The sequence below is a fragment of the Oncorhynchus kisutch genome, linkage group LG18 (genome assembly GCF_002021735.2).
Source record: "Oncorhynchus kisutch isolate 150728-3 linkage group LG18, Okis_V2, whole genome shotgun sequence".
NCBI classification, from domain to species: Eukaryota; Metazoa; Chordata; class Actinopteri; order Salmoniformes; family Salmonidae; genus Oncorhynchus; species Oncorhynchus kisutch.
The window spans coordinates 57653525-57680985 of NC_034191.2; the positions used below are offsets into that span (position 1 = coordinate 57653525).

Genomic DNA, 27461 nt, shown 5'->3' on the forward strand with positions numbered 1-27461 from the left:
CCCTTCCTCGTCTTCAGGAAGGATGGAGTTTTATTACAGTCCCAGTTAAGGGAGTTCTAGTACAGTATTACACCTATGGTTGGGTTCAGTATCGATTCACAGATCAATGCTGTGTCTAACTTCAAGCTGTCCCTCCTCCAGATCTGTAAAGATCCAGTGTCCTCTTACTCTCCCTGAGAGAGAGATTCATTCAGAGGGGTTTGTTTACGCCCTGTGTCTGTGAAGTTAGTGCTAGAGTAGAGAGCAGGCTAATGGGAGTTAGAGTGGAGGAGAGTAATGGTAGTATGGTGCTTGGGGGTGTAATGGAAGCAGGGAGACGGCGGGTTGCCTTGACTCTAACCTCCCGCTCCTGTAGAGAGTTGAGCATCTGTCTGTTGTACGCTACAGATGCTGCTAGTCTGCCTGTCTGTTCTCCTGGAGCGTGCGTGGGTGTGTTCTCCCTCCTGGTGTTTGTGTGCTCTGTGGGGGTGTTTAACTCCTGATAGCCCCATTTCCTCTCTCCATCTGGGGGTAGAAGGTTATGGCCTCTCCCTTGTGAGGAAGGAATGGGGGACCATGATCCATCCTCACTTAATCTTGCCCTTGGGGATGGCTGGGTTTAGCGGAGTGGATGTTTCTGAATGGACAAGAGCATCCTTGTTGTCTGAGCCGGTGTCTATACCTTCTTACACGCTCAGTCTGCAGTGAGACTAGCTGAGGATAGCTTGATGCCTTACTGTTTTAGCAGCCAGACGAGAGGGAGTTGCTCTAATGATGTGGTTGCTCTGTAGCCGTGTCACAGTTGTTGTCCTGTAATCAGAGGTTAACCAATCGACAAGCTCGTCTCGGATGTCCCGTTAAAGGGATGCTTCGGGATGTTGTACACAGAAATGGTATCCAAGATGTTCATCTGTCCATGGTTAAGTAGATGAAGGGCCTTATTGGCTGTCCATCAGAGTCCTGCCCAACACCAGCATCCATCTACCCTCCGATAGGCACATCTCAAGACCCTGGGTGTGTCGCAAATTGCACTCCATCCCCTATATACTGTAGTGCACTGTATGGGCCATGGTCAAAAGTAGTGCACTATATAGGGAATTGGGTGCCATTTGGGACGTAGACCCAAGGTCATTCAAGTTTACTATGTTATTCTGGGCCGTACCTGCATGTTTGTTCTATCAAGGTTTACTGGCCCGCGGCCGCATTTAAAGATAAGCAGAGTTTAGCTAGGCTATACTATACACAGCTGGGATAGGTGGGCGCTGGATGCACAAAACGTACACATGGAAAACTTTTGAAGACAACTATTTTACCAGATACTCTCTTTTAGTGTGTGTGTGCACGTGCGTGCGTTTTACCAGATACTCTCTTTTAGTGTGTGTGTGTGTGCTTTACTATAGTAGTGAGTACCAGAAGTCCTCACAATAATAGTAATACAGCAACAATTCAGGGGAGTAAGGACATTTTGCCAGTCCTCACTTGTAAAAAAGACTATTTCAGGCTTAGGGGTTAGGTTTAGGGGTTAGGGAAATAAGGTTTTTGAATGGGAATCAATTGTTGGTCCCCAAAATGTCCTCACAAGTATAGTAAGACACAGCTACGTGCATCTGTCTCATTCTGTGTGTATGATTCCAGTCATCCCCTTCTTCCTTCTCATCCAACCTCATCCCACTGCTCTCCAACAAGGCAATGTGTTTAGTAGCCAGGGGTAATGAGAGGTAGATCTCCATATTGTTTATCACTCACTGAGCACCTCTGCCTGCCTTATAGCTTCCACAGACGCACACAGGCAGCACAGCTAATAATGGAGCTATGAGGGATATGACAAGAATGGCCATATTACATTTCTTTTCCATTCTGATGTCAAGAATGTAGAGCATCTGGAATCTGTGGCTGGAGTTGAGAGAGGAGGAGAGGAGAGCACGGCTGCAGAGGTACGCTACGGGAGCACTTTGTCCATTTCCAGACATTTGTCGTCCTCCCAGACCGCTGCTCAGCCCCCCCCCCTCTCTCCCCCCCCTCTCTCCTCCCCCCCTCTCTCTCTCCCCCCTCTCTCTCCCCCCTCTCTCTCCCCTCTCTCTCTCCCCCTCTCTCTCCCCCCTCTCTCTCCCCCGCTCTCTCTCTCCCTCCCCCCCGCGCTCTCTCTCTCCCTTCCCCCCGCGCTCTCTCTCTCCCTTCCCCCCGCGCTCTCTCTCTCCCTCCCCCCCGCGCTCTCTCTCTCCCTCCCCCCCCGCGCTCTCTCTCTATCCCCCGCGCTCTCTCTCTATCCCCCGCGCTCTCTCTCTCTATCCCCCGCGCTCTCTCTCTCTATCCCCCGCGCTCTCTCTCTCTATCCCCGCGCTCTCTCTCTCTATCCCCGCGCTCTCTCTCTCTATCCCCGCGCTCTCTCTCTCTATCCCCGCGCTCTCTCTCTCTATCCCCGCGCTCTCTCTCTCTATCCCCGCGCTCTCTCTCTATCCCCGTGCTCTCTCTCTCTATCCCCGCGCTCTCTCTCTCTATCCCCGCGCTCTCTCTCTCTATCCCCCGCTCTCTCTCTATCCCCCGCTCTCTCTCTCTCGCTCTATCCCCCGCTCTCTCTCGCTCTCTATCCCCCGCTCTCTCTCTCTCGCTCTCTATCCCCCGCTCTCTCTCTCTCGCTCTCTATCCCCCGCTCTCTCTCTCTCGCTCTCTATCCCCCGCTCTCTCTCTCTCTCGCTCTCTATCCCCCGCTCTCTCTCTCTCTCGCTCTCTATCCCCCGCTCTCTCTCTCTCTCTCGCTCTCTATCCCCCGCTCTCTCTATCCCCCGCTCTCTCTCTCTCTCGCTCTCTCTCGCTCTCTATCCCCCGCTCTCTCTTCTCTCTCCCCCCGCCCCTCTCTCTCTCTTCTCTCTCTTCTCTCTCTGCCACAGGGATACAGAGCTGAAACACAAGGATTTGTTGCCACTGGAAGCGCTCCCTGTTTCCAGTTACATCACAACCCACATTTCCACATCACTTTGGTTGCATCTCTAATGGCACACTATTCCCTATATAGTGCACTACTTCTGACCAGAGCCCTATGCACTATATAGGGGATAGGGTGCCATTTGAGACGCAGCCCTTAGCAAACCGACCAGTGAGGGGAGGAAGATTAAAAAAGGGAAAGACAGAGAGGGAAGGAGAACTAGATGAAGAGGAATTGTATTCATTTCTATATGTAGGATAATTTTTTCAAAGGGATAATGATATCATCCCTCCGACTGTCCCCTTCCAAAGTCCACACATTTAAAAGGTCATCTCTGGGTATAGGACAAGCTCACCTCCATTAAAAACAGGATGAACACAGCTAACTTCACAGACCATCTGTATAGCACTTTGTGACATCGGCTGATGTAAAAAGGGCTTTATAAATACATTTGATTTGATGTGCACCGCTTGGCCATATGGCAATGCGAGATTGAATAATAGCATTCCTCCGAGGAGGGAGGGAGAGATGCTGTGAACAGTCAATGTCCAGGGGTATTCAAACTAGAGAGTGGGCAGTTATATGATAGCCTGCTCCCAGATCAGAGAATGTGAGCTGGAGTGGCGAGAGGAGTGGAGCGTGCGTAATTTGGCTGGAGTGGATAAAAAAAATGTTGGAGCCTCGAGCTAAGCCTTCTCTCTCACTCCGATGTCGCTCCGTTACCGCTCAGCCATGAGCTCTGGGCATGCTCTGCCCAGTATTTTTCATTTCCTTCACCACTGTTCTTTTAATTAGGCATACAGTATTCCGTTGCATTTATTTAGCCTACCCCACCGCTAAGGCGCAGAGACGTTGAAATGAGTCGACCACGAAATAGGTCACAGCCCGTGTAAACGAAAACCAATGAGCCCATCCCAAGGCACCGGAGACCTTTTAGATTTCGATAGGCCGTTTAAAAAGAAGAAGAAAAGGAGGAGTCTAAGTTTGTAACAGTACTAAAGTTGCCTATCAACTGTAAAATGTGAGCACAACAGAGCCAGCTACAACTGAAGTAACCATCAATAGATTAGAGAAGGGTTTCCCTAGCACTACACAGCTGACTCAAATAATCAAAGGTTGATAATGAATTGGGCATTTCAATTTTATGATGATTTGAGGCCGCTTAGGGCAAAAATCAAAACGTGCAGGAGAGGCCCCAGAACCAAGTTTGGGACACCCTGGATTAGAGAAAGAGCATGTTGTTTTTTAACACAGCGGCCTCAAATCATCAGGTACAGTGGGGAGAACAAATATTTGATACACTGCCGATTTTGCAGGTTTTCCTACTTACAAAGCATGTAGAGGTCTGTAATTTTTTATTGTAGGTACACTTCAACTGTGAGAGACGGAATCTAAAACAAAAATCCAGAAAATCACATTGTATGATTTTTAAGTAATTAATTTGCATTTTATTGCATGACATAAGTATTTGATCACCTACCAACCAGTAAGAATTCTGGCTCTCACAGACCTGTTAAATTTTCTTTAAAAAGCCCTCCTGTTCTCGACTCATTACCTGTATTAACTGCACCTGTTTGAACTCGTTACCTGTATAAAAGACACCTGTCCACACACTCAATCAAACAGACTCCAACCTCTCCACAATGGCCAAGACCAGACAGCTGTGTAAGGACATCAGGGATAAAATTGTAGACCTGCACAAGGCTGGGATGGGCTACAGGACAATAGGCAAGCAGCTTGGTGAGAAGGCAACAACTGTTGGCGCAATTATTAGAAAATGGAAGAAGGTCAAGATGACGGTCAATCACCCTCGGTCTGGGGCTCCATGCAAGATCTCACCTCGTGGGGCATTAATGATTATGAGGAAGGTGAGGACTGTGGTCCCAGCTCTCTTCAGGTCATTGACCAGGTCCTGCCGTCTCAAAGAAAACCATTAGTAACACACTACGCCGTCATGGATTTAAAAAATCTTGCAGCGCAAGCAAGGTCCCCTTGCTCAAGCCAGCGCATGTCCAGGCCCGTCTGAAGTTTGCCAATGACCATCTGGATGATCCAGAGGAGGAATGGGAAAAGGTCATGTGGTCTGATGAGACAAAAATATAGCTTTTTGGTCTAAACTCCACTCGCCGTTTGGAGGAAGAAGGATGAGTACAACCCCAAGAATACTATCCCAACCGTGAAGCATGGAGGTGGAAACATCATTCTTTGGGGATGCTTTTCTGCAAAGGGGACAGGACGACTGCACTGTATTGAGGGGAGGATGGGCGGGGCCATGTATCGCGACATCTTGGCCAACAACCTCCTTCCCTCAGTAAGAGCATTGAAGATGGATCTTGGCTGGGTCTTCCAGCATGACAACGAACCGAAACACACAGCCAGGGGAACTAAGGAGTGGCTCCGTAAGAAGCATCTCAAGGTCCTGGAGTGACCTAGCGAGTCTCCAGACCTGAACCCAATAGAAATCTTTGGAGGGAGCTGAAAGTCCGTATTGCCCAGCGACAGCCCCGAAACCTGAAGGATCTGGAGAAGGTCTGTATGGAGAAGTGGGCCAAAATCCCTGCTGCAGTGTGTGCAAACCTGGTCAAGAAAAGGTTTCTGTACCAAATATTAAGTTCTGCTTTTCTGATGTATCAAATACTTATGTCATGCAATAAAATGAAAATGAATTACTTAAAAATCATACAATGTGATTTTTGTTTTAGATTCCGTCTCTCACAGTTGAAGTGTACCTATGATATAAAAAAAAAATACAGACCTCTACATGCTTTGTATGTAGAGAAACCTGCAAAATCGGTATCAAATACTTGTTCTCCCCACTGTAGGTCTTTTTTTAATAGCCTACGACATGTTGTGGAAATGTTAAAGCTTCTTATGATAGCTTGCTTCAAAACCAAATGGTACATAGTCATAAAAGTAGATGGGGTGTTGGTTAAACTATCTTTTTAAACCAAAAACAAATGGAGTGTATTTCAAGTGTCAGTTTTCTTCCTGTGATAGCTGAGCGATTTCTAGTGTGGGGGGGGGGGGGGGGGGGGGGGGGAAGGACATTGAATGCCATAGTGGTGCGTAAAGACCACTCCGTGAGCTATGAGTGGGATATCCGACCTCTCCGCTCCTCTCCGTCTTTCAAACTCCTATTGTCATTGTTTTTGGCAAAGACAACAACCGTAAGAGTTGGCCAGACCGGACAAACAGATCTGGGGCCAGGCTAACATGTATGATGCCTTGGGGACAGACAGAGGTAAAGGCCCAGTGTTCACATCCAGGTCAGAGTGTAGGTGTTATCGGCTTAGTTTTGGCAAGACAGCACAAACAGAGCAGGACCAGGCTATCATGCAGAATACCTGGGGGACAGACAGAGCTGTTTGAGGTTGTTTAAATGCTCAGTGTTCACAGCCAGCCCAGAGTGTGAATGTGTGTCATCGGCTCAGCACCCTAACCGCCCTGAACAGCTTCAAAACAGCTCCTGTTCAGATTCAGACACAGAGCCTGTATGTCCCGATGACTGACTGACTGACTGACTGACTCTTAAACCTCTGTCCTCAGCCATGGCTTCCTGTTTCTGTTTGTCTGGTTGCATCCCAAATGGCACCAAAGTCCCTACATAGTGCACTACTTTTGACCAGGGCCCATAGATCTCTGGCCAAAACTAGAGCTGTACAGAGAATAGGGTGCCATTTGGGATGCAGACCTGTCTCTTATGGCTTCGGCCTTTCTTGTTGGGAGTTCAACTTGTGTCAGAACAATGAAGTAAAGGGTATTTTCTTTCCCTTATGATGAAACCGACCGACAGAGCAGAGAACTGAACAGTAGGAGCCTCATTAGCTTGTCTGGATTGAGTAGCCATTTGACTAGTGCTGCTCCACTTAAGACTGGAATGTATATACCATGACATGATGTAGGCTATTATGCTGAGCAGACACTGTGACCCCTTAGCATAACTTACAATGTGTCTAGTGGTGTTCTCTGGAGTGAGAGAGAACATTGGAAATACAACCTTTATTTATTTATTTATTCTCCCTGTCATACTTCAACTACTTGCACATTGCTACAACACTGTACAAAGCCAATAATATGACATTTTGAAATGTCTACATTCTTTAAAAACTTTTTGTGAGTCTAATGTTCACTAATGTTTCCCTTGTTTATGTCCCTTTGTTTGTCTGTTCCGTTTGCTTTGGCAACATAAACATATGTTTCCCATGCCAATAAAGCCCTTTGAATAGAGAGAGGGGACTTGGCAGTAAGACCTAACCCACAGACCTCTATTACTGAACGTCAAGCCCCCTGACCACTCCTCCACATGAAAGGCCACAGCCTGATCCTTCCATTATGATCCACAATGGTATTTCAATGTCATCATCTCAAATAACACTAGCTAGTTCTCTCCTAAAAAAAGAACAGTTTGCAAGATGTTAGTTAGCAGAGCTCAGTCCGGATAGGAAAAATGACTCACTGTTCTTCATGGCTAAGTCCAGGTGCAATCAACCGTCAACCTCTCCAACCGCTCCAATCATATATGGACCGTTTCACTAATAGCATAGGCAGAATTGCGGATGCTTGTCATCCCCTGGAACTACAAGGAACTCCAAAGAGCGGTTCCTTTAAGATCATTCCCGCTTCGCTGGTTCCAGGTTTAAGTTACTTATCAAAGCTACCCGTCGGAGTCTGGCCAATCCGGGCCAAGCTTTTTAATTTATTTTAATTTATTTTCTAACGCGTCATTGGCTACCACGTCGTAAGCCGCTTTCACCCATCCCTTCATCCATCCTTCTTATCGGTCACACACCTATAGACTTCAAAGGGCATTCAGCGTGACGCTTAGAACGCCCAAAATTGTTCCTCTAATGAATATAATTCAATGCACACATTCTGAGGTCTCGTCTACGGGCAGCCAAACCTGATTCTCTGGGTTTTACACTGCAGAATGCCTCAGATTTGTGTTCTTCTGCTGCTAGGCCAAAACTGGAGAAAACAAAGAGATTTGAGATACTAGTCCCGGTCTGAGAGGTTTTATTGTTTATAAACCGACCCCCTCCCATAGTAATTTAGAGATATGGAGAGCCAGAGAGAGAAAAAGAGAGCTGGTGTGTGGACTGTGGAGGACAAGTAGCCCAGTCTGGCCTGACCCTTGCCAGCTGATGGTGTTGGATGCTTGGATGTGAGACTGAGGGAGCTGTGGAGGGAGCATGGGGTTCAGTAGTGGTCTTTCCAGAACTCTCTCAGTGATTCCCCAGATAGAGATGAATGTCTGCCCTCTTGCCCAGCGTGGTCCAGTGGCTCCACATGCTCAGACAAAACACAGCAGCCACAGACGTACAAGCAGCCAGACACCCAACGACCTGCCACCTCCGCTTACAGAGCAGACTGCGTAGTCCCTACAGAGCAGACTGCGTAGTCCCTACAGAGCAGACTGCGTAGTCCCTGCAGAGCAGCAGGACTGCGCCGTCCCTGCAGAGCAGCAGGACTGCGCAGTCCCTGCAGAGCAGCAGGACTGCGCAGTCCCTGCAGAGCAGCAGGACTGCGCAGTCCCTGCAGAGCAGCAGGACTGCGCAGTCCCTGCAGAGCAGCAGGACTGCGCAGTCCCTGCAGAGCAGCAGGACTGCGCAGTCCCTGCAGAGCAGCAGGACTGCGTAGTCCCTGCAGAGCAGCAGGACTGCGTAGTCCCTGCAGAGCAGCAGGACTGCGTAGTCCCTGCAGAGCAGCAGGACTGCGTAGTCCCTGCAGAGCAGCAGGACTGCGTAGTCCCTGCAGAGCAGCAGGACTGCGTAGTCCCTGCAGAGCAGCAGGACTGCGTAGTCCCTGCAGAGCAGCAGGACTGCGTAGTCCCTGCAGAGCAGCAGGACTGCGTAGTCCCTGCAGAGCAGCAGGACTGCGTAGTCCCTGCAGAGCAGCAGGACTGCGTAGTCCCTGCAGAGCAGCAGGACTGCGTAGTCCCTGCAGAGCAGCAGGACTGCGTAGTCCCTGCAGAGCAGCAGGACTGCGTAGTCCCTGCAGAGCAGCAGGACTGCGTAGTCCCTGCAGAGCAGCAGGACTGCGTAGTCCCTGCAGAGCAGCAGGACTGCGTAGTCCCTGCAGAGCAGCAGGACTGCGTAGTCCCTGCAGAGCAGCAGGACTGCGTAGTCCCTGCAGAGCAGCAGGACTGCGTAGTCCCTGCAGAGCAGCAGGACTGCGTAGTCCCTGCAGAGCAGCAGGACTGCGTAGTCCCTGCAGAGCAGCAGGACTGCGTAGTCCCTGCAGAGCAGCAGGACTGCGTAGTCCCTGCAGAGCAGCAGGACTGCGTAGTCCCTGCAGAGCAGAACTACATGTAGACTAAGCAGTGTAATACAGAGGCTGTGAGAAAAGGTGGCCATAAATGGAGCACCACATGTTCTGTCCTGAGCCATTACAACTGGTTTTCTATGAAGAAATGTGTCCCGGAAAAGAGACTGAGCCAGGTGTCACAATGCCACCTGAAAAGCTTGACAGGCTACTAAAAGCTCAACAGTGTTGACTTCTGTCATTCAATTGAATTCAAAGGGCTTTATTGGCATGGGAAACATATGTTTACATTGTCAAAGCAAGTGAAATAGATAATAAACAAAAGTGAAATAAACAATAAAAAATGAACAGTAAACATTACAAACAAACGTTCCAAAGGAATAGAGACATTTGAAATGTCATATTATGTATATAAACAGTGTTGTAATGATGTTCAAATGGTTAAAGTACAAAAGTGAAAATAAACATAAATATAGGTTGTATTTACAATTGTGTTTGTTCTTCACTGGTTGCCCTTTCCTTGTGGCAACAGGTCACAAATCTTCCTGCTGTGATTGTACACTGTGGTATTTCACCCAACAGAATAGTACCCGCAAAACACCAGTCTCAACAGTGAAGAGGTGACTCCAGAATGCTAACCTTCTAGGCAGAGTTGCAAAAAAAAAGCCATATCTCAGACTGGCCAATAAAAAGGAAAGATTAAGATGTGCAGAAGAACAGAGACACTGGATAGAGGAACTCTGCCTAGAAGGCCAGCATCCCAGAGTCACCTCTTCACTGTTGACGTTGAGACTGGTGTTTTGCGGGTACTATTTAATGAAGCTGCCAGTTGAGTACTTGTGAGGCGTCTGTTTCTCAAACTAGACACTAATGTACTTGTCCTCTTGCTCAGTTGTGCACTTTGGCTACCCTGTGGCTTCCCACTCCTGTGCACTGTGGCTTCCCATTATGGTTAGGGCCAGTTTGCGCTGTTCTGTGAAGGGAGTAGTACACAGCATTGTACAAGATCTTCAGTTTCTTGGCTATTTCTCACATGGAATAGCCTCCATTTCTCAGAACAAGAATAGACTGACGAGTTTCAGAAGAAAGTACTTTGTTTCTGGCCATTTTGAGCCTATCAAACCCACAAATGCCGATGCTCCAGACACTCAACTAGTCTAAAGAACGTTTTATTGCTTCTTTAATCATGACAACAGTTTTCAGCTGTGCTAACATAATTGCAAAAGGGTTTTCTAATGATCAATTAGCCTTTTAAAATAATAATCTTGGATTAGCTAACACAACGTGCCATTGGAACACAGGAGTGATGGTTGCTGATAATGGGCCTCTGTACGGCTATGTAGATATTCCATAAAAAATCTGCTGTTTCCAGCTACAATAGTAATTTACAACATTAACAATGTTTACACTGTATTTCTGATCAGTTTGATGTTACTTTAATGGACAAAAAATGTGCTTTTATTTCACAAACAAGGACATTTCTAAGTGACCCAAAACTTTTGAGCGGTGGTGAAAATGTTGAAGAGGGTGGGGCTCAAGCTGGATGCCTTTCTCACCCCACGGCCCTCTGGAATGAAATGTGTGTTTTTTGCCAATTTTAACCGTACATTTGCTGTTTGTGTACATGGATTTTATAATGTATGTTTTTTAGAAGCAGCTGCAGCTGTAAAACCTTTTGAGGATCTCAGGACCCATGCCAAATCTTTTCAGTCTCCTGATGGGAAATAGGTTTTGTCGTGCCCTCTTCACAACTGTCTTAGTGTGTTTGGTCCATGATAGTTTGTTGGTGATGTGGACGCCAAGGAACTTGAAGCTCTCAACCTGCTCCACTACAGTCCCGTCGATGGGAATGGGGGCATGCTTGGTCCTCCTTTTCCTGTAGTCCACAATCATCTCCTTTCTCTTGATCATGTTGAGGGAGAGGATGTTGTTCTTCCGCTACACGGCCAGGTCTTTGCCCTCCTCTCTATAGGCAGTCTCATCGTTGTCGGTGATCAGGCCTACTGCTGTTGTCATCAGCAAATTTAAGGATGGTGTTGGAGTCGTGCCTGGCCGTGCAGTCATGAGTGAACAGGGAGTACAGGAGGGGGCTGAGCATGCACCCATGAGGGCCCCCGTGTTGTTGATCAGCGCGGCGGATGTGTTGTTACCTACCCTTACCATCTGAGGGGGGGCCGTCAGGAAGTCCAGGATCCAGTTGGAGAGGGAGGTGTTTAATCCCAGGGTCCTGGCTTAGTGATGAGCTTTGAGGGCACTATGTTGTAGAATGCTGAGCTGTATGTGTTCCTTTTGTCCAGGTGGGAAAGGGCAGTGTGGAGTGCAATGGCGTTTGCATCATCTGTTGTCATCTGTTGGTGTGATATGCAGATTGGAGTGGGTCTAGGGCTTCTGGGATAATGGCGTTGATGTGAGCCATGACCAGCCTTTCAAAGCACTTCATGGCTACAGACGTGAGTGCTACGGGTCGGTAGTCATTTAGGCAGGTTACCTTGGTGTTCTTAGGCACAGGAACTATGGTGGTCTGCTTGAAACATGGTATTACAGACTCAGGCAGGGAGAGGTTGAAAATGTCAGTGAAGACACTTGCCAGTTGGTCAGCGCATGCTCGGAGTACACCTGGTAATCCGTCTGGCCCTGCGGCTTTGTGAATGTTGACCTGTTTTTAAGGGTCTTACTCACATCGGCTGCAGAGTGCGTGATTACACAGTCGTCCGGAACAGCTGATCATTTCATGCATGTTTCAGTGTTATTTGCCTCGAAGCGAGCATAGAAATGATTTAGCTCGTCTGGTAGGCTTTGCATCACTGGGCAGCTCTCGGCTGTGCTTCCCTTTTTGTTGTCTGTAATAGTTTGCAAGCCCTGCCACATCCGACAAGCGTTGGAGCCGGTGTAGAACGATTTGATCTTAGTCCTGTATTGATGCTTTGTCTGTCTGATGGTTCGTCAGAGGGCAGAGCGGGATTTCTTATAAGCTTCTGGGTTAGAGTCCCGCTCCTTGAAAGCGGCAGCTCTACCCTTGAGCTCAGTGCGGATGTTGCCTGTAATCCATGGCTTCTCGTTGGGGTATGTACGTACAGTCACTGTGGGGACGATGCACTTAATGATGAAGCCAACGACTGATGTGGTATACTCCTCAATGCCATTGGATGAATCCCGGAACATATTCCAGTCTGTTATAGCAAAACTGTCCTGTAGCTTAGCATCTGCTTCATCTGACCACCTTTTTTATTGATCTAGTCACTGGTGCTTCCTGCTTGAAATGTTCCCTGTAAGCAGGAATCAGGAGGATAGAATTGTGGTCAGAATAGTCAAATGGAGGGCGAGGGAGAGCTTTGTATTCGTCTCTGTGTGCGGCGTACAGGTGGTCTAGAATTTTTTCCCCCTCAACACATTTAACATGCTGATAGAAATGAGGTAAAACTAATTTAAGTTTCCCAGCAATAAAGTCCCCGGCCACTAGGAGCGCCGCCTCTGGGTGAGCTTTTTCATGTTTGCTTATGACGGAATACAGCTCATTGAGTGCAGTTTTAGTACCAGCGTCAGTCTGTTGGTATGTAGACCGCTACGAAAGATACAGATAAGCTGCAGACCACACTATCTACCAAGAGTTTATCATGAGATGCTCTACCTCAGGTGAGCAAAACCTTGAGACTTCCTTAGATATCGTGCACCAGCTATCGTTTACAAATATGTATAGGCTCCCGCCCCGTGACTTACCAGAGGATGCTGTTGGGTCCTGCCAATAGTGTATCACTTCTACAACACATTATTAGACTGCAGCTGCTGCTCTCTGTCTCTCTCTTTCTTCCCCACCTTTTCCTCTGCCCTTGTTTTTCACAGCAGACAGGCTTTAAACATGTTTCGCAGTAGAGACATGTTTGAAATACTAACCCCCGAAGAGGTCCCAAGTGTTATCATGTGTTTTTCTCTAGAAAGGAAAGAGAGTGAGAGAGTATCTTTCTCTCGATAAATCCCTGCTAGATATACGATTGAGATTAATAAGTCATTCAGCACCTGCAAGATGAGAGGAGAGGAGCGGTAAGGAGGGGGAGAGGTGGGAAACCAAGCTGGACTCCAACGTTCATTTCCCTTATTTGTTTGAGGTACAAGTACATTTTCATCCCCCCCCTCTCTCTCCCGTCTTCCCTCCCACCTCCTCTGTTCTTAGAAAAATCCCCCAGAGTATATGCAGCTATTCAGGGTTTGAGTGTTATTTTTTATTTTTTTACTGCTATTCTTAAAAACTTAAGCAGAATGGCCTGACTGATAAATCCTTCTTCCAGTGGATCCAGCCAGTTGTCATGTCCTGGCGCGGTGACGGGGGGGTGTTGAGCACCAGAGAGGTCAGGGTATAACTCCGTGGGGCTGAGTGAACTCTCACTCCCTACAGACCGTGTTGTATAAGCCTCTGTAATTACCATGGATGTGTCCAAAATGTTCTCTTTTTCCCTATATAGTGCACTACTTTTCATAGAGCTCTGGTCAAAGTAGTGCACTATATAGGGTATAGAGTGCTATCTGGGACTAAGCCTAGAGTTCTGTGCCAGACCCAACCCAAGGCCACTGGCCCCTCTGTGACTATGAATCCAATGAGGATCATGTTTAATTCATTTCTTTGTCAATTTTTTTCTAAAAAAGTCTCTGAATCTGAAAACGTATTTTCTTCCGACCGCTGTGGAGGTGTAGGTGTGAGAGGGGAAGCTGGGCTTGCTGCTCTTTGGCATCATTAGGCCGTCATTTCCCCTTACTGTAAACCCCCTGGAGGCCTTAGTTCAGCCTTAGAAATAGAGTAACTAGAAGGGATTAAAGGCCATCAGGCCACAGACAGCAATTTAATTGGATGGGAATGTATGTTCTAGCCATTCTATTTCTATGGCCTGATCCCTCTCTGGCCCAGGTTGGACACTACTGTATGGATTTATATGCCCTCAGGCAGTGCTCCCTGTGCTGGCTCTCAGCCGGCTGCTCCCCTCCCTTGCCTTGCCCCAGGCTGGACCTCTGGCCTCGACCACTCCAACCTATAGGGCCCTAGTCAAAAGTAGTGTACTATATTGAGAATAGGGTGAAATTTGAGACCCAACCGACTACTGTTTCCACAACACAACAGAACCCAGCGGCCGGTCAGTCTTGCATTGACAGTCCACCCTGCCAGGCCCGGCCTGTTAGTCCAACCACATAGAGACCTGAGAGGAGCCAGACTGAGCCAAGCCAAGCCAAGCTTGGCTGAGCCAAGCAAAGCTCGGAGAAAACAAGCATGCGGCCCGCCCTTTGGTGGTGGTGATGGTGGGTGCAAGCTTGGCCTGGTTTGCTTCCACTCTATTTCTCTCTCTCACTTGCACTCTCTTTTCCACCTCTTCCTCCCTCTCTCTCTCTGGCTGGTGTGTCCGATATCACAGCTCTGAACAGGGCCGTCCAGTCGGCTGGATCTCTCACTGGCTGACTGTCCAACACACAGTCCAGCCCTGCCCTGCTCGGCTCCAGCCCCACTTTCAACCGGCTTTGTGGTCCTTTTGTTTATTTTCTCCTTTTATCTCTCGCTCAATTCAATTCAATTTCAATTTAAGTGGCTTTATTGGTATGGGAAACATATGTTTACATTGCCAAAGCAAGTGAAATAGATCATTAAAAAGAGTGAAATAACACACAAAAATGAACAGCATTGTAACCATGTGCAAATAGTTGATGTACAAAAGGGAAAATACATATGAATTTATGCTCCCAAGTGGCGCAGCGGTCTAAGGCACGGCATCTCAGTGCTAGAGGCGTCACTACAGACCCTGCTTCGATTCCGGGCTGTATCACAACTGGCCGTGATCGGGAGTCCCAGAGGGCGGCTCATAATTGGCAAAGCATTGTCCGGGTTAGGGGAGGGTTTGGCCAGGGTAGGCTGTCATTGTAAAATAGGAATTTGTTCTTAACTGACTTTCCTAGTTAAATAAAGATTAAATAAAACAAATGTAATAAATAAATATGGGTTATATTTACAATGGTGTTTGTTCTTCTCTAGTTGCCCTTTTCTTGTGGCAACAGGTCACAAATGTTGCTGCTGTGATGGCACACTGTGGTATTTCACCCAGTAGATAGGGGATTTTATTTTTCAAATTCTTTGTGAGTCTGTGTAATCTGAAGGGAATATGTGTCTCTAATATGGACATACATTTTGTAGGAGGTTAGGAAGTGCAGCTCAGTTTCCACCTCATTTTGTGGGCAGTATGCACATAGCCTGTCTTCTCTTGAGAGCCAGGTCTGCCTATGGCTGCCTCTCTCAATAGCAAGGCTATGCTCAATGAGTCTGTACATAGTCAAAGCTTTCCTTAATTTTGGGTCAGTCACAGTGGTCAGGTATTCATCCACTGTGTATTCTCTGTTTAGTGCCAAATGGTGTTCGTTTGCTCTGTTTTGTTTGTTAATTCTTTCCAATGTTTTAAGTAATTTTTTTATTTTCTCATGATTTGGTTGGGTCTAATTATTGTGTTGTCCTCGGGCTCAATTTGGTGTTTGTCCCATATTGTGAATTATTGGTTGGTGAGCTTACCCCAGACCTCACGATGGGTTCTATAACTGATTCAAGTATTAATACCTAATTGGTATGTCAAATTTTATGTTCCTTTTGATGGCACAGAAGGCCCTTCTTGCCTTGTCTATCAGATCGTTCACAGCTTTGTGGAAGTTGCCTGTGGTCCTGATGGTGAGGTCGAGGTATGTATAGTTTTTTTGTGTTCTCTAGGGCAATGGAATTTGTATTTGTGGTCCTGGTGACTGGACCTTTTTTGGAACACCATTATTTTGGTCTTACTGAGATTTACTCTAAGGGCCCAGGTTAATCTCACTCTCTCTCGCTCTCTCTGTGTGTCTCTCACACGCAGGACTCATGTCTGGAAATTTCCACTGTCCTCTCATTGAAAGTGGGGATTCTCCCTCATTTTTCAGAGTAAAAGCCTGAAACAATGCCTAAAGACTGGCAACATGTTGTGGAAGCCATAGCCCTTTGTATGGTGGATAGGCTTTCAATGGCGTAACAGCCATTTCAAAATAATAGCATTTTCTGGATGGATTTTCCTCAGGTTTTCACCTGCCATATCAGTTCTGTTATACTCACAGACATACGTTTTGGAAACTTTCGAGTGTTTTCTATCCAAATCTACCAATTCTATGCATATCCTAGCTTCTGGGCCTGAGTAGCAGGCAGTTTACTTTGGGCACACTTTTCATCCATAATTCCAAATGCTGCCCCCTATCCCAAAAATGTTAACAGCAACTACAACAACAATATTAATGGGAATAATAATACATTAAAATCAGTAGAAGTTTACCAGCCACATGACATTGTATGAAAGCCAAAACTAAACAAAACGGGAAATATAATTGTCATTACATTGCATTTGGCTGCCAAAACATCACACTTTGGCTTTTTCACCCAATAAATATTTGATGTTTATAGTTTCAAATTCTTTTTAAATGAATGATACTTTTGGGGATAAAAAGTACAAGCACAGGTGACAATAATGTTGTGTATTTGTCTGTAAAGGCTAGCATGAGGGGGAAGTAGCTAGCCACAATCGTTTTGAGAAAAGTCAGCCAACCTTGTTTGGTATAACTTACTAGCTAGCCTAAAAGGTTACCTGTTAGCCCTGTTGCTATCTTATCCAGAGTCAGTGATATATAGAGGAACCATGTATTGTCTATGGGAACTGCAATAATATTGCTAGCAACATCGCTAAAATGAATTAAATGAAAAAAAATGTACCTCATAAAATGTTGCTCGTAATGCTCATCTCCTGTAGGCTAATTATCATCTCCTTATTTTCATACTGTACCTAAATTACAAAGGTTAGCACTTAAAAGGCATGTAGAAAATCTGGTATATGGTTTGCCGCATATAAACTCAGCAAAAAAATTAACATCCCTTTTTCAGGACCCTGTCTTCAAAGATAATTTGTAAAAATCCAAATAACTTCACATATCTTCATTGTAAAGAGTTTAAACGCTGTTTCCCATGCTTGTTCAATGAACCATAATCTGTTAATGAACATGCACCTGTGGAACGGTTGTTACGACACTAAAAGCTTACAGATGGTCGGCAATTAAGGTCACAGTTATGAAAACTTAGGACACTGAAGAGGCCTTTCTACTGACTCTGAAAAACACCAAAAGAAAGCTGCCCAGGGTCCCTGCTCATCTGCGTGAACGTGCCTTAGGCATGCTGCAAGGAGGAGTGAGGACTGCAGATGTGGCCAGGGCAATAAATTGCAATGTCCGTACTGTGAGATGCCTAAGACAGCGCGACAGGGAGACAGGACGGACAGCTGATCGTCCTCACAGTGGCAGAGCACATGTAACAACACCTGCACAGGATCGGTACATTTGAACATCACACCTGCGGGACAGGTACAGGATGGCAACAACAACTGCCCGAGTTACACCAGGAACGCACAATCCCTCCTCCATCAGTGCTCAGACTGTCCGCAATAGGTTGAGAGAGTATGGACTGAGGGCTTGAAGGCCTGTTGTAAGGCAGGTCCTCACCAGACATCACCGGCAACAACGTCGCCTATGGGCACAAACCCACCGTCTCTGGACCAGACAGGACTGGAAAAAGTGCTCTTCTCTGACAAGTCGCGGTTTTGTCTCACCAGGGGTGATGGTCGGATTTGTGTTTATCGTCTAAGGAATGAGCGTTACTCTGAGGCCTGTACTCTGGAGCGGGATCGATTTGGAGGTGGAGGGTCCGACATGGTCTGGGGTAGTGTGTCACAGCATCATCGGACTGAGCTTGTTGTCATTGCAGGCAATCTCAACGCTGTGCGTTACAGGGAAGACATTCTCCTCCCTTGTGGTACCCTTCCTGCAGGCTCATCCTGACCTGACCCTCCAGCATGATAATGCCACCAGCCATACTGTTTGTTCTGTGCATGATTTCCTGCAAGACAGGAATATCAGTGTTCTGCCATGGCCAGCGAAGAGCCCGGATCTCAATCCCCTTGAGCACATCTGGGACCTGTTGGATCGGAGGGTGAGTGCTAGGGCCATTCCCCACAGAAATGTCTGGGAACTTGCAGGTGCCTTGGTGGAAGAGTGGGGTAACATGTCACAGCAAGAACGGGCAAATCTGGTGCAGTCCATGAGGAGGAGATGCACTGCAGTACTTAATGCAGCTGGTGGCCACACCAGATACTGACGGTTACTTTTGATTTTGACCCCCCTTTGTTCAGGGACACATTTTTCCATTTCTGGTAGTCACATGTCTGTGGAACTGGTTCAGTTTATGTCTCAGTTGTGGAATCTTGTTATGTTCATACAAATATTTGCATGTTAAGTTTGCTGAAAATAAACGCAGTTGACAGTGAGAGGATGTAATTTATTTTGTTGTTGATGATTTTACATTGTCTAATGTTATGATCTTAAATGAGAACATATCGCTCAACATGCAAGCAATGTGTGAGTTTAGCTATTCTCTGCTTCGGATGCCCATACGGCCAGTCGTGACATCATACTGTAGGTCTAAAAAATAGTTTAACCACTTCACTTCAAATAATCAACACTTCATCCCTTCAAAATGTACAAATAAGATTTATCTTATGTAAATATCTTTGTATAAACACCAATAGCTAATTGAGTAGTAACAAGTAGGCTATTATTACTAAAGCATCATTTCCGTTGAACAAAAAAACCTTGCTCCACTGACCCCCGACCTACTGGGTGAGCAGGGTTCTGTTCCAGCTCAGCAACAGACCTACTGGGTGAGCAGACTTCTGTTCCAGCTCAGCAACAGACCTACTGGGTGAGCAGGGTTCTGTTCCAGCTCAGCAATAGACCTACTGGGTGAGCAGGGTTCTGTTCCAGCTCAGCAATAGACCTACTGGGTGAGCAGGGTTCTGTTCCAGCTCAGCAATATACCTACTGGGTGAGCAGGGTTCTGTTCCAGCTCAGCAATATACCTACTGGGTGAGCAGGGTTCTGTTCCAGCTCAGCAATATACCTACTGGGTGAGCAGGGTTCTGTTCCAGCTCAGCAATATACCTACTGGGTGAGCAGGGTTCTGTTCCAGCTCAGCAATATACCTACTGGGTGAGCAGGGTTCTGTTCCAGCTCAGCAATATACCTACTGGGTGAGCAGGGTTCTGTTCCAGCTCAGCAATATACCTACTGGGTGAGCAGGGTTCTGTTCCAGCTCAGCAATATACCTACTGGGTGAGCAGGGTTCTGTTCCAGCTCAGCAATATACCTACTGGGTGAGCAGGGTTCTGTTCCAGCTCAGCAATAGACCTACTGGGTGAGCAGGGTTCTGTTCCAGCTCAGCAATAGACCTACTGGGTGAGCAGGGTTCTGTTCCAGCTCAGCAATATACCTACTGGGTGAGCAGGGTTCTGTTCCAGCTCAGCAATATACCTACTGGGTGAGCAGGGTTCTGTTCCAGCTCAGCAATAGACCTACTGGGTGAGCAGGGTTCTGTTCCAGCTCAGCAATAGACCTACTGGGTGAGCAGGGTTCTGTTCCAGCTCAGCAATAGACCTACTGGGTGAGCAGGGTTCTATTCTGAGCTGTAATTTCACCCTCTTCCATAGCTGTTAAATACAAATGCATTTGAATGCATTTGATTCAAGATAGCTAGCTGATAGGAAGTTAGCTAACGTTTGCTGATGACATTTAATTAACTTAACTATACAGTATGTAAAGCTACAGTAGTTACCTACCTAACATCTCAGTTGAGTTAACCCACAAAGTGGCCTATTGCAGACATCTAGCTAAAAAAACATTGTTTTTAAGTATTGACTTGATTTTGGAGGTATGGCAACGTGAGACTAGACCAGACCCAATACACTACTTAGACCCACCAGAACATGTTCTCCAGAATATAGTCCCAATACAACACGTCTCCACTTAGTCCAAGGACAGCAGGTCTTAGACTGTGGCCATTTCATCCAACTCAATACTATAGCGCTTAGACCAACCAGCACACTCACTAAGGCCTTTGTTCCTTGATTTTTCTCTCTAAAACGTATATATGTTTGGTTCAAATCCGGGACTTCAGCAGAAACTAAGATTGATTTATTTGTGGGATTTATTGAGTGACGTTGGTGACGGTGGAGTTCCTGGAACAACAGGAAGCGCTGAGACAAAGGCAGGAAGTGCCGAGCTGTGAGAGGAAGTGGCTTATTGCCTCCTGATGACCTGGTCTGCTCTGGTCTGGTTTAGTCTGGTCCAGAGTAGACCAGTGCAGCTCAACACCCACGGTCACTTTAACATGGGTTGGTGATACCTTCCCTAGAGGTCTGTAGAACTTCCTTGCCCCCTCATCTCCCCCTTGACAACTTCAGAGGGAACTTGTGTGTGTGGGTACACAGTGAGTATACCATTAGGAACACCCCACCCTTTACTCTCAGAACAGCCTAAGTTAATTGGGGCACGGACTCTACAAGGTGTCGGAAGCGTTCTACAGGGATGCTGGCCCATGTTGACTCCAATGCTTCCCACAGTTGTCAAGTTGGCTGGATGTCCTTTGGGTGGTGGACCATTCTTGATACACACGGGAAACTGTTGAGCGTGAAAAGCCCTGCAGCGTTGCAGTTCTTGACACAAACCCGTACGCCTGGCACCTGCTACCATACCCCTTTCAAAGGCACGTCAGTCTTTTGTCTTACCCATTCACCCTCTGAACGGTACACACGCAATCCATGTCTCAATTGTCTCAAAGCTTAAAAATCCTTTGTCAACCTGTCTCCTGTCCTTCAGCTGGTCAGTCTTTGTCATGGAAAGAGAAGGGGTTCTTAATGTTTTGTATACTCAGTGTATGTTTGTCTCTGTGTGTGATGGGCGCTGACTGCGTGGTTTCCTCCTGTTCCCTCTCTGTGCCTCCAGGTCTGCATGAGCTGCTGTGTGCCCTGCCCTCCCAGCTGCAGCCCCATGTCCACAGCCAGGACGACAGCACCTTTCTACACAACATGTTCGGAGAGAGGAGCCTCCACTCGCTGGTCAAGGTAAACCTACTGTACCCCTTCCCATTTCCCCCTCCTAAGCCTTTAAAGAAGTGTGTGTGTGTGTGTGTGACGGTCGTGTTAGGATCATAACACCCCTCCTTTTCTCGCTCATTTCCTTTTTTCAAGTTTACTTTTTGTCTGTTTTTCAGTGTCTCCCTGTCTCACACGCTTTCCCCTTTCTCTCTCTCGCTCTCCCTCCCTCTCCCTCTTGTTCTAGTCCTGTCTCACACGGTTTCCCCTTTCTCTCCCTCTCTCTCCCTCTTGTTCTAGTCCTGTCTCACACGGTTTCCCCTTTCTCTCCCTCTCTCTCCCTCTTGTTCTAGTCCTGTCTCACACGCTTTCCCCTTTCTCTCCCTCTCTCTCCCTCTTGTTCTAGTCCTGTCTCACACGCTTTCCCCTTTCTCTCCCTCTCTCTCCCTCTTGTTCTAGTCCTGTCTCACACGCTTTCCCCTTTCTCTCCCTCTCTCTCCCTCTTGTTCTAGTCCTGTCTCACACGCTTTCCCCTTTCTCTCCCTCTCTCTCCCTCTTGTTCTAGTCCTGTCTCACACGCTTTCCCCTTTCTCTCCCTCTCTCTCCCTCTTGTTCTAGTCCTGTCTCTCTCATTCCTTCTGTACAAGGCTGTCTTAATGTCGCGACAGGTCCGTGTCGGGTCATGTGTCTATGTGAAGAGGTTCTCTGGGCCGGACCAGGCGGCAGGGTTATTAAAACAGAGTGCCGGAGATGAACACACTTGATATCTTTATTTCTCTGGCAGACGGTGCTAAATGAGTGAACCATATGCTGTCCGCAGTTTGTAGTCTGTCTGCAGACTACAGCAACACCACTCTTCCCTCTATTCACTTACCCTCCCACTAGTCCAAGGGACAAAGCCCAGGGTTGACAGTATCTTTAGCATGTCGTTTATAGGTGAAGTTCTGAAGTACTGTAAAGAAATGTGGCTTTTAAATCAGAGGCAATTGTTGGTCAGTAGCAGACAGTTTCTGATCAGTCTGTTGGCTGCGGTCTTTGTGTCATAGACAAGGGAAGGGAGTGGGGAGAGAATTGACATCATATTACCTCCCTCCCCTCACTACATAAACGTTTTCTCTATTACTGTGTGTGTGTGCGTGTGCGCAGGATCCAGGTTGTGCTGTGCCAATGCGAGCTGAGCCACGTGTATAAACTCCAGCAGAATTATGATGCTTGCATCCCAAGTGGCACCTTATTCCCTATATAGTGCACTACTTTTGACCAGACCAAATAGGGAATAGGGTGCCATTTGGGACCTAACCTGAGGTTGGGACATGACTGAGGAAACAGAATGGGTTTCCTTTCATGTTGGGTTTGTTATGCATGGCTTTGGACTAAGGCTTTTCACCAGATAATGATGGGTAGGCCTGTGTATGTTCAAAGTCCAGATCGTGTCAGCCCAAAGAAAATGTAATGTCAGATGGCACAGATGTCATTATGGTAATGATTGTGGGTTACATTTCCATAACATTTAGGCAGGCATGTGGCTGGACCTCAGGACCTCACCGAGTGTTTGACCACAGTGGATCATGGCTGATCAGGCTTAATCCCTGTTATACATCTCTCCTGGGGAAGGAACTCTGTCTGTCTGTGGGCAAAGAGTTATGTTCATGTTCCCTCACTGGTTTCCAATTAAACCCTGAATAGCTCTTCACAAAGCCTTTGTCTGTTCACAGTGACAGACCTTCTCAGGCTGTTGAAATTGTCGAAAGGTTAGAATTGTGCAGCCTTGGCTTTTCAGTACCCGTAGTTCCCCAGCAGGAGGAGTTTGTGACGAGAAAGGAAACCTCACCTACCTGTTGCCAGCTGCGGTTTCAACAAACAAGTGGTGCTAGATTGGACCTGAATTGACTGGAATATGTGTTTTGTGTTTTGGGAAATGCCAGTCTGCTAATGAGGAGACAATAAAGCAGAGCTCGGAAGTCATTCACTCCTCCTCCTTCTTGTCCTCCTTCCTTCCACCTCTCCCTCTTAAAAACCCTATGAAACGTTGGGCAGTGGAGGTCCGACCTATTAAGAAGCTGTGTGACTGTCGAGGGCTGACAGTTAGGATTGGAAGGAGGGGTGTGAGTGGGAGAGGGGCTCGGCGGCGGTTGCTTTTGAAATGTTTAATGTTCTTTGTCATGGTGATGAATTGGCACCACCACTTAGCGATGTGAATTCCACCACCATCATCCGGACACTGAGCCAACCAGTCACTGACGTCCTGCCACCGGCTGCCTGGCACTCACACTGTGGGTCGCGTCAGCTGCAATCTATAAATGCCCACTAGGTTTACAGCCTAATGCGGCCTAATTCACCATCGCTACTGTAGCGTAATATATACCTCATTAAAGAAGAATGATGTCCCGCCCGACCCGACCCGCACAGCCGTGGAGCAGGCCCATAAGTCAGAGTAACAATAGAGGACGCACATTTCTCTTCTTCCGCCAAGACAAGACCATTTATGTGTTTGATTTTCTTTTTTCCACTTTCTCTCTCTCGACTCAAGGAAAGCTGAGCTGAATGAGCTTTCAGTGTCTTATCCTCAGCATTGCAGGGAGAGGGGAGGGCTGTTTGATCCAACCCAGCTCTAGACAGACAGGCTGGCCTTTTAATGTGTTTCCTCCTTCTCGTGGGGGGGGGGGACCCTCTCACCTTACAGTGGTGCTGCTCAGGTGAACTCATGTCTATCGTCAGTGACACACTATTACTTTAAACCCTACTACCCCATCCTACACACACACCACCCTCACTACCCGTTCTGCAGATCCAGATTCCACCCGTACACAGGGCTGTGAAACAGAGGTATTGGAAGAGGCTAATAGCAGAGAAAACATCCTCATAATCTGACAAGTTTAAACAGTTCAGCCTTTCCCTGGGCATATGGTAAGCATCATGCCTCACCTGGGTAATTGTGGAGCATCGGATGCCTGGTCAGGACTAGATCCCTAGAGGAGGTAGAACAAGTGTCAGCGACTGAGAGAGAGGAAGGGAATAAGAGAGGGGGAGATTCAGGCCTACTGTACAGTGGACCCTAACCAGACTCCTCTCCTCCTGTCATCCTCCTCTGTCTCTCCTCACCTGCCCTTCCAGACAGACAATTGGGTCCCTAGCGTCTCTGTTAATCAGATTATGTCACAGAGGAGAAAGATTAAACTAATATAGTCTTTCGGCTGAGTTCACAGGTGCTACTTCCCGAATGGCACCCTATTCCCTATATAGTGCACTACTTTAGACCAGGACCCATAGGGTGCCATTTGGGACAGATCCAGAGTCCCTGCACAGTGCACTACTTTGCAGGCTTTTTATCGACACGACAACGTCCCCAGCTGCATGACAGAAAGTAGAGCCTGTTTGTGGAACCGCCCGGCATACGTATCCAAACTAAAACAGACGTTCTTCTTCAAATTAAATTAGTTACTCAAGTGTACTTTCTATAAATTCCTCCCTTTCTACTGTTCCGTCGCCAAGTACCTCGTACCACAAAAAGCCACAGGAAATATAATACAACGTTCAATTTCCACCTGAATCAGGTGCAGGGCGGTTGGAGACCAACTTTCTGTCAGCAGGCCTTCAGCATTAGCCCTGAGCAGCTTCATTTGTGGTCGGTCACTTTTCCCACTCATTCTGGTATAGTTAGATGCTAATAGGCTGGGCTTGGCAGGCAATCAGGCTGCGTCCCAACTTCCACCCTATTCCCTATTAACTGCACTATTTTTGACCAGGGCGATATGGCTCTAGTCAAAACTAGTGCACTATATGGGGAAAAGTGTGCAATTTGGGATGTGTCCCCTCGGTCTCCTCCCACCCTGTTATACTTGGAGCTTTTGAAGTGATTGTAGCTGTCTGTACTTCAAATGCTGCACTGCTTTAATGTGACATGGAAAGGTGCTTTACATTAGTTTTAGGTGAAGTCTGGTGGATTTAGTTTGTGGTCATTGCGTACATGGTCTCATTTGAACTGGAATTTGATTAGCCTCTCAATATAGTATAGCCCAGATGGTCAAACACATTCTTAGACTGCAGTCCTAGTCATTAAAACACACCATGATATATGCTACACACAATGTGGGCTGTATGAATGTTTCTGAGGAGTGACGTTCAGGACAACGTGTAGGAAGACCAAGGGATTAGCAGCCGTAGACTACCCTCTCCAATCTGCCTCCACCCTACCTCAGACTGTCTGGTCTCTGGGCTTGTAAGCCTATACCACCTCAGAGATCGGCTCGTGCTGCCTGCGGTTGACACACGTCACTGGGCTCGGTTTGTAAGCCTATGCCACCTGAGAGATCGGCTCGTGCTGCCTGCGGTTGACACGTCCCTGGGCTCGGTGGCCGCTGAACCCCCCGTTTATTATTTTGGGGGAACGGAACCTCCTCTCGGGAAGCTTAGAAAACACCTGAGGGGCACGGTGGGAATATTAGCCTCTGTCTGCATCCCAAATGGGACCCTATTCCCTTTATAATGCACTTTTTTTGACATACTGGGGTACAATTGTGTCCGAAATAGGGTGCCATTTGGGACGCAGCCCATGTTCTCTGGGAAACAGGACCCTTGTGTTAGCTGTCCTCTCACGTGCCTGCACCAGTTCTCATTGTATGCACCATATACAGTTGAAGTCGGAAGTTTACATACACCTTAGCCAAATGCATTTAAACTCAGTTTTTCACAATTCCTGACATTTAATTCAAGTAAAAATTCCCTGTTTTAGGTCAATTAGGATCACCACTTTATTTTAAGAATGTGAAATTTCAGAATAATAGTCGAGATAATTAATTAATTTTTTCAGCTTTTATTTCTTTCATCACATTCCCAGTGGGTCAGAAGTTTACATACACTCAATTAGAATTTGGTAGCATTGCCTTTAAATTGTTTAACTTGGGTCAAATGTTTCAAGTAGCCTTCCACAAGCTTCCCACAATACGTTGGGTGAATTTTGGCCCATTCCTCCTGACAGAGCTGATGTAACTGAGTCAGGTTTGTAGGCCTCCTTGCTCACACACGCTTTTTCAGTTCTGCCAACAAATGTTCTATAGGATTGAGGTCAGGGCTTTGTGATGGCCACTCCAATACTTTTACTTTGTTGTTCTTAAGCCATTTTTCCACAACTTTGGAAGTATGCTTGGGGGTCATTGTCCATTTGGAAGACCCATTTGGGACCAAGCTTTAACTTCCTGACTGATGTCTTGATATGTTGCTTCAAGATTTTCTATAGGATTGAGGTCAGGGCTCATTTTACTGTGGATATAGATACTTTTGTACCCGTTTCCTCCAGCATCTTCTCAAGGTCCGTTTCTGTTGTTCTGGGATTCAGTTGCACTTTTCGCACCAAAGTACGTTCATCTCTAGGAGACAGAACGCGTCTCCTTCCTGAGCGGTGTGATGGCTGCGTGGTCCCATGGTGTTTATACTTGCATACTATTGTTTGTACAGATGAACATGGTACCTTCAGGCGTTTGGAAATTGCTCCCAAGGATGAACCAGACTTGTGGAGGTCTACAATTTTTTTCTGAGGTCTTAGCTGATTTCTTTTGATTTTCCCATGACGTCAAGCAAAGAGCTACTGTGTTTGAATGTAGGCCTTGAAATACATCCACCTCCAATTGACTCAAATTTTTTCTGAAATTTTCCAAGCTGTTTAAAGGTACAGTCAATTTAGTGTATGTAAACTTCTGACTCACTGGAATTGTGATACAGTGAATTATAAGTGAAATAATCAGTGTCATGCAAAAAGTAGATGTCCTAACCGACTTGCCAAAACTATAGTTTGTTAGCAAGAAATTTGTGGAGTGAAAAACTAGTTTTAATGACTCCAACCTAAGTGTATGTAAACTTCCGACTTCAACTGTAGATGTTAATACCCATTTACACAATGTGCTTATTGTACGTTGACAGACATTAGCAACTGTAGAAAGCTAATGTGGTTGAATTGACCTTGTTGCTCTTTAGAGTGTATAGGCCTATAGCCTACTTGTTGACACAAGCCTGGATCATTATTTCTGGATAAAAATGCCCTACTGTATCCAAACTAAATCCCCTGTCCTCACAGAAACGTTATACTCCGGTGCTTAGGCTGCCGTCCAAATATTGTCATTGCTGTTTAATGGACGAAAGCAGCGTGACGTTTGAAAGATCATGTTCAATGTACACAAACACGCTGGTTACGGACAGAGGCAGACAGGCGGTGGACAGGGCCAAAATTGAAATGGACTTGTGGGGTTGTGATCGGGACCGTAGAGTAAAAAGTAGAGCGAGTTGAAAAACTCCCCCCAGTCACAGAGTACAGACGCATGGCCTATTGAGCATAACATGGGTTGGAAACTAAATGA

At 46.8% G+C, this 27461-nt stretch overlaps 1 protein-coding gene across 1 annotated transcript in view; it reads left to right on the forward strand.

Annotated features, from left to right (window-relative positions):
- The window catches only part of mpp7a (MAGUK p55 scaffold protein 7a), a gene marked incomplete in the record, with an annotated part of 250832 nt that overhangs the window by 87764 nt on the left and 135607 nt on the right, over positions 1 to 27461 (forward strand). The window contains 1 exon segment of the mRNA XM_031796379.1: positions 21023 to 21141. Within this exon segment, the coding sequence (XP_031652239.1) occupies positions 21023 to 21141 (119 nt within the window).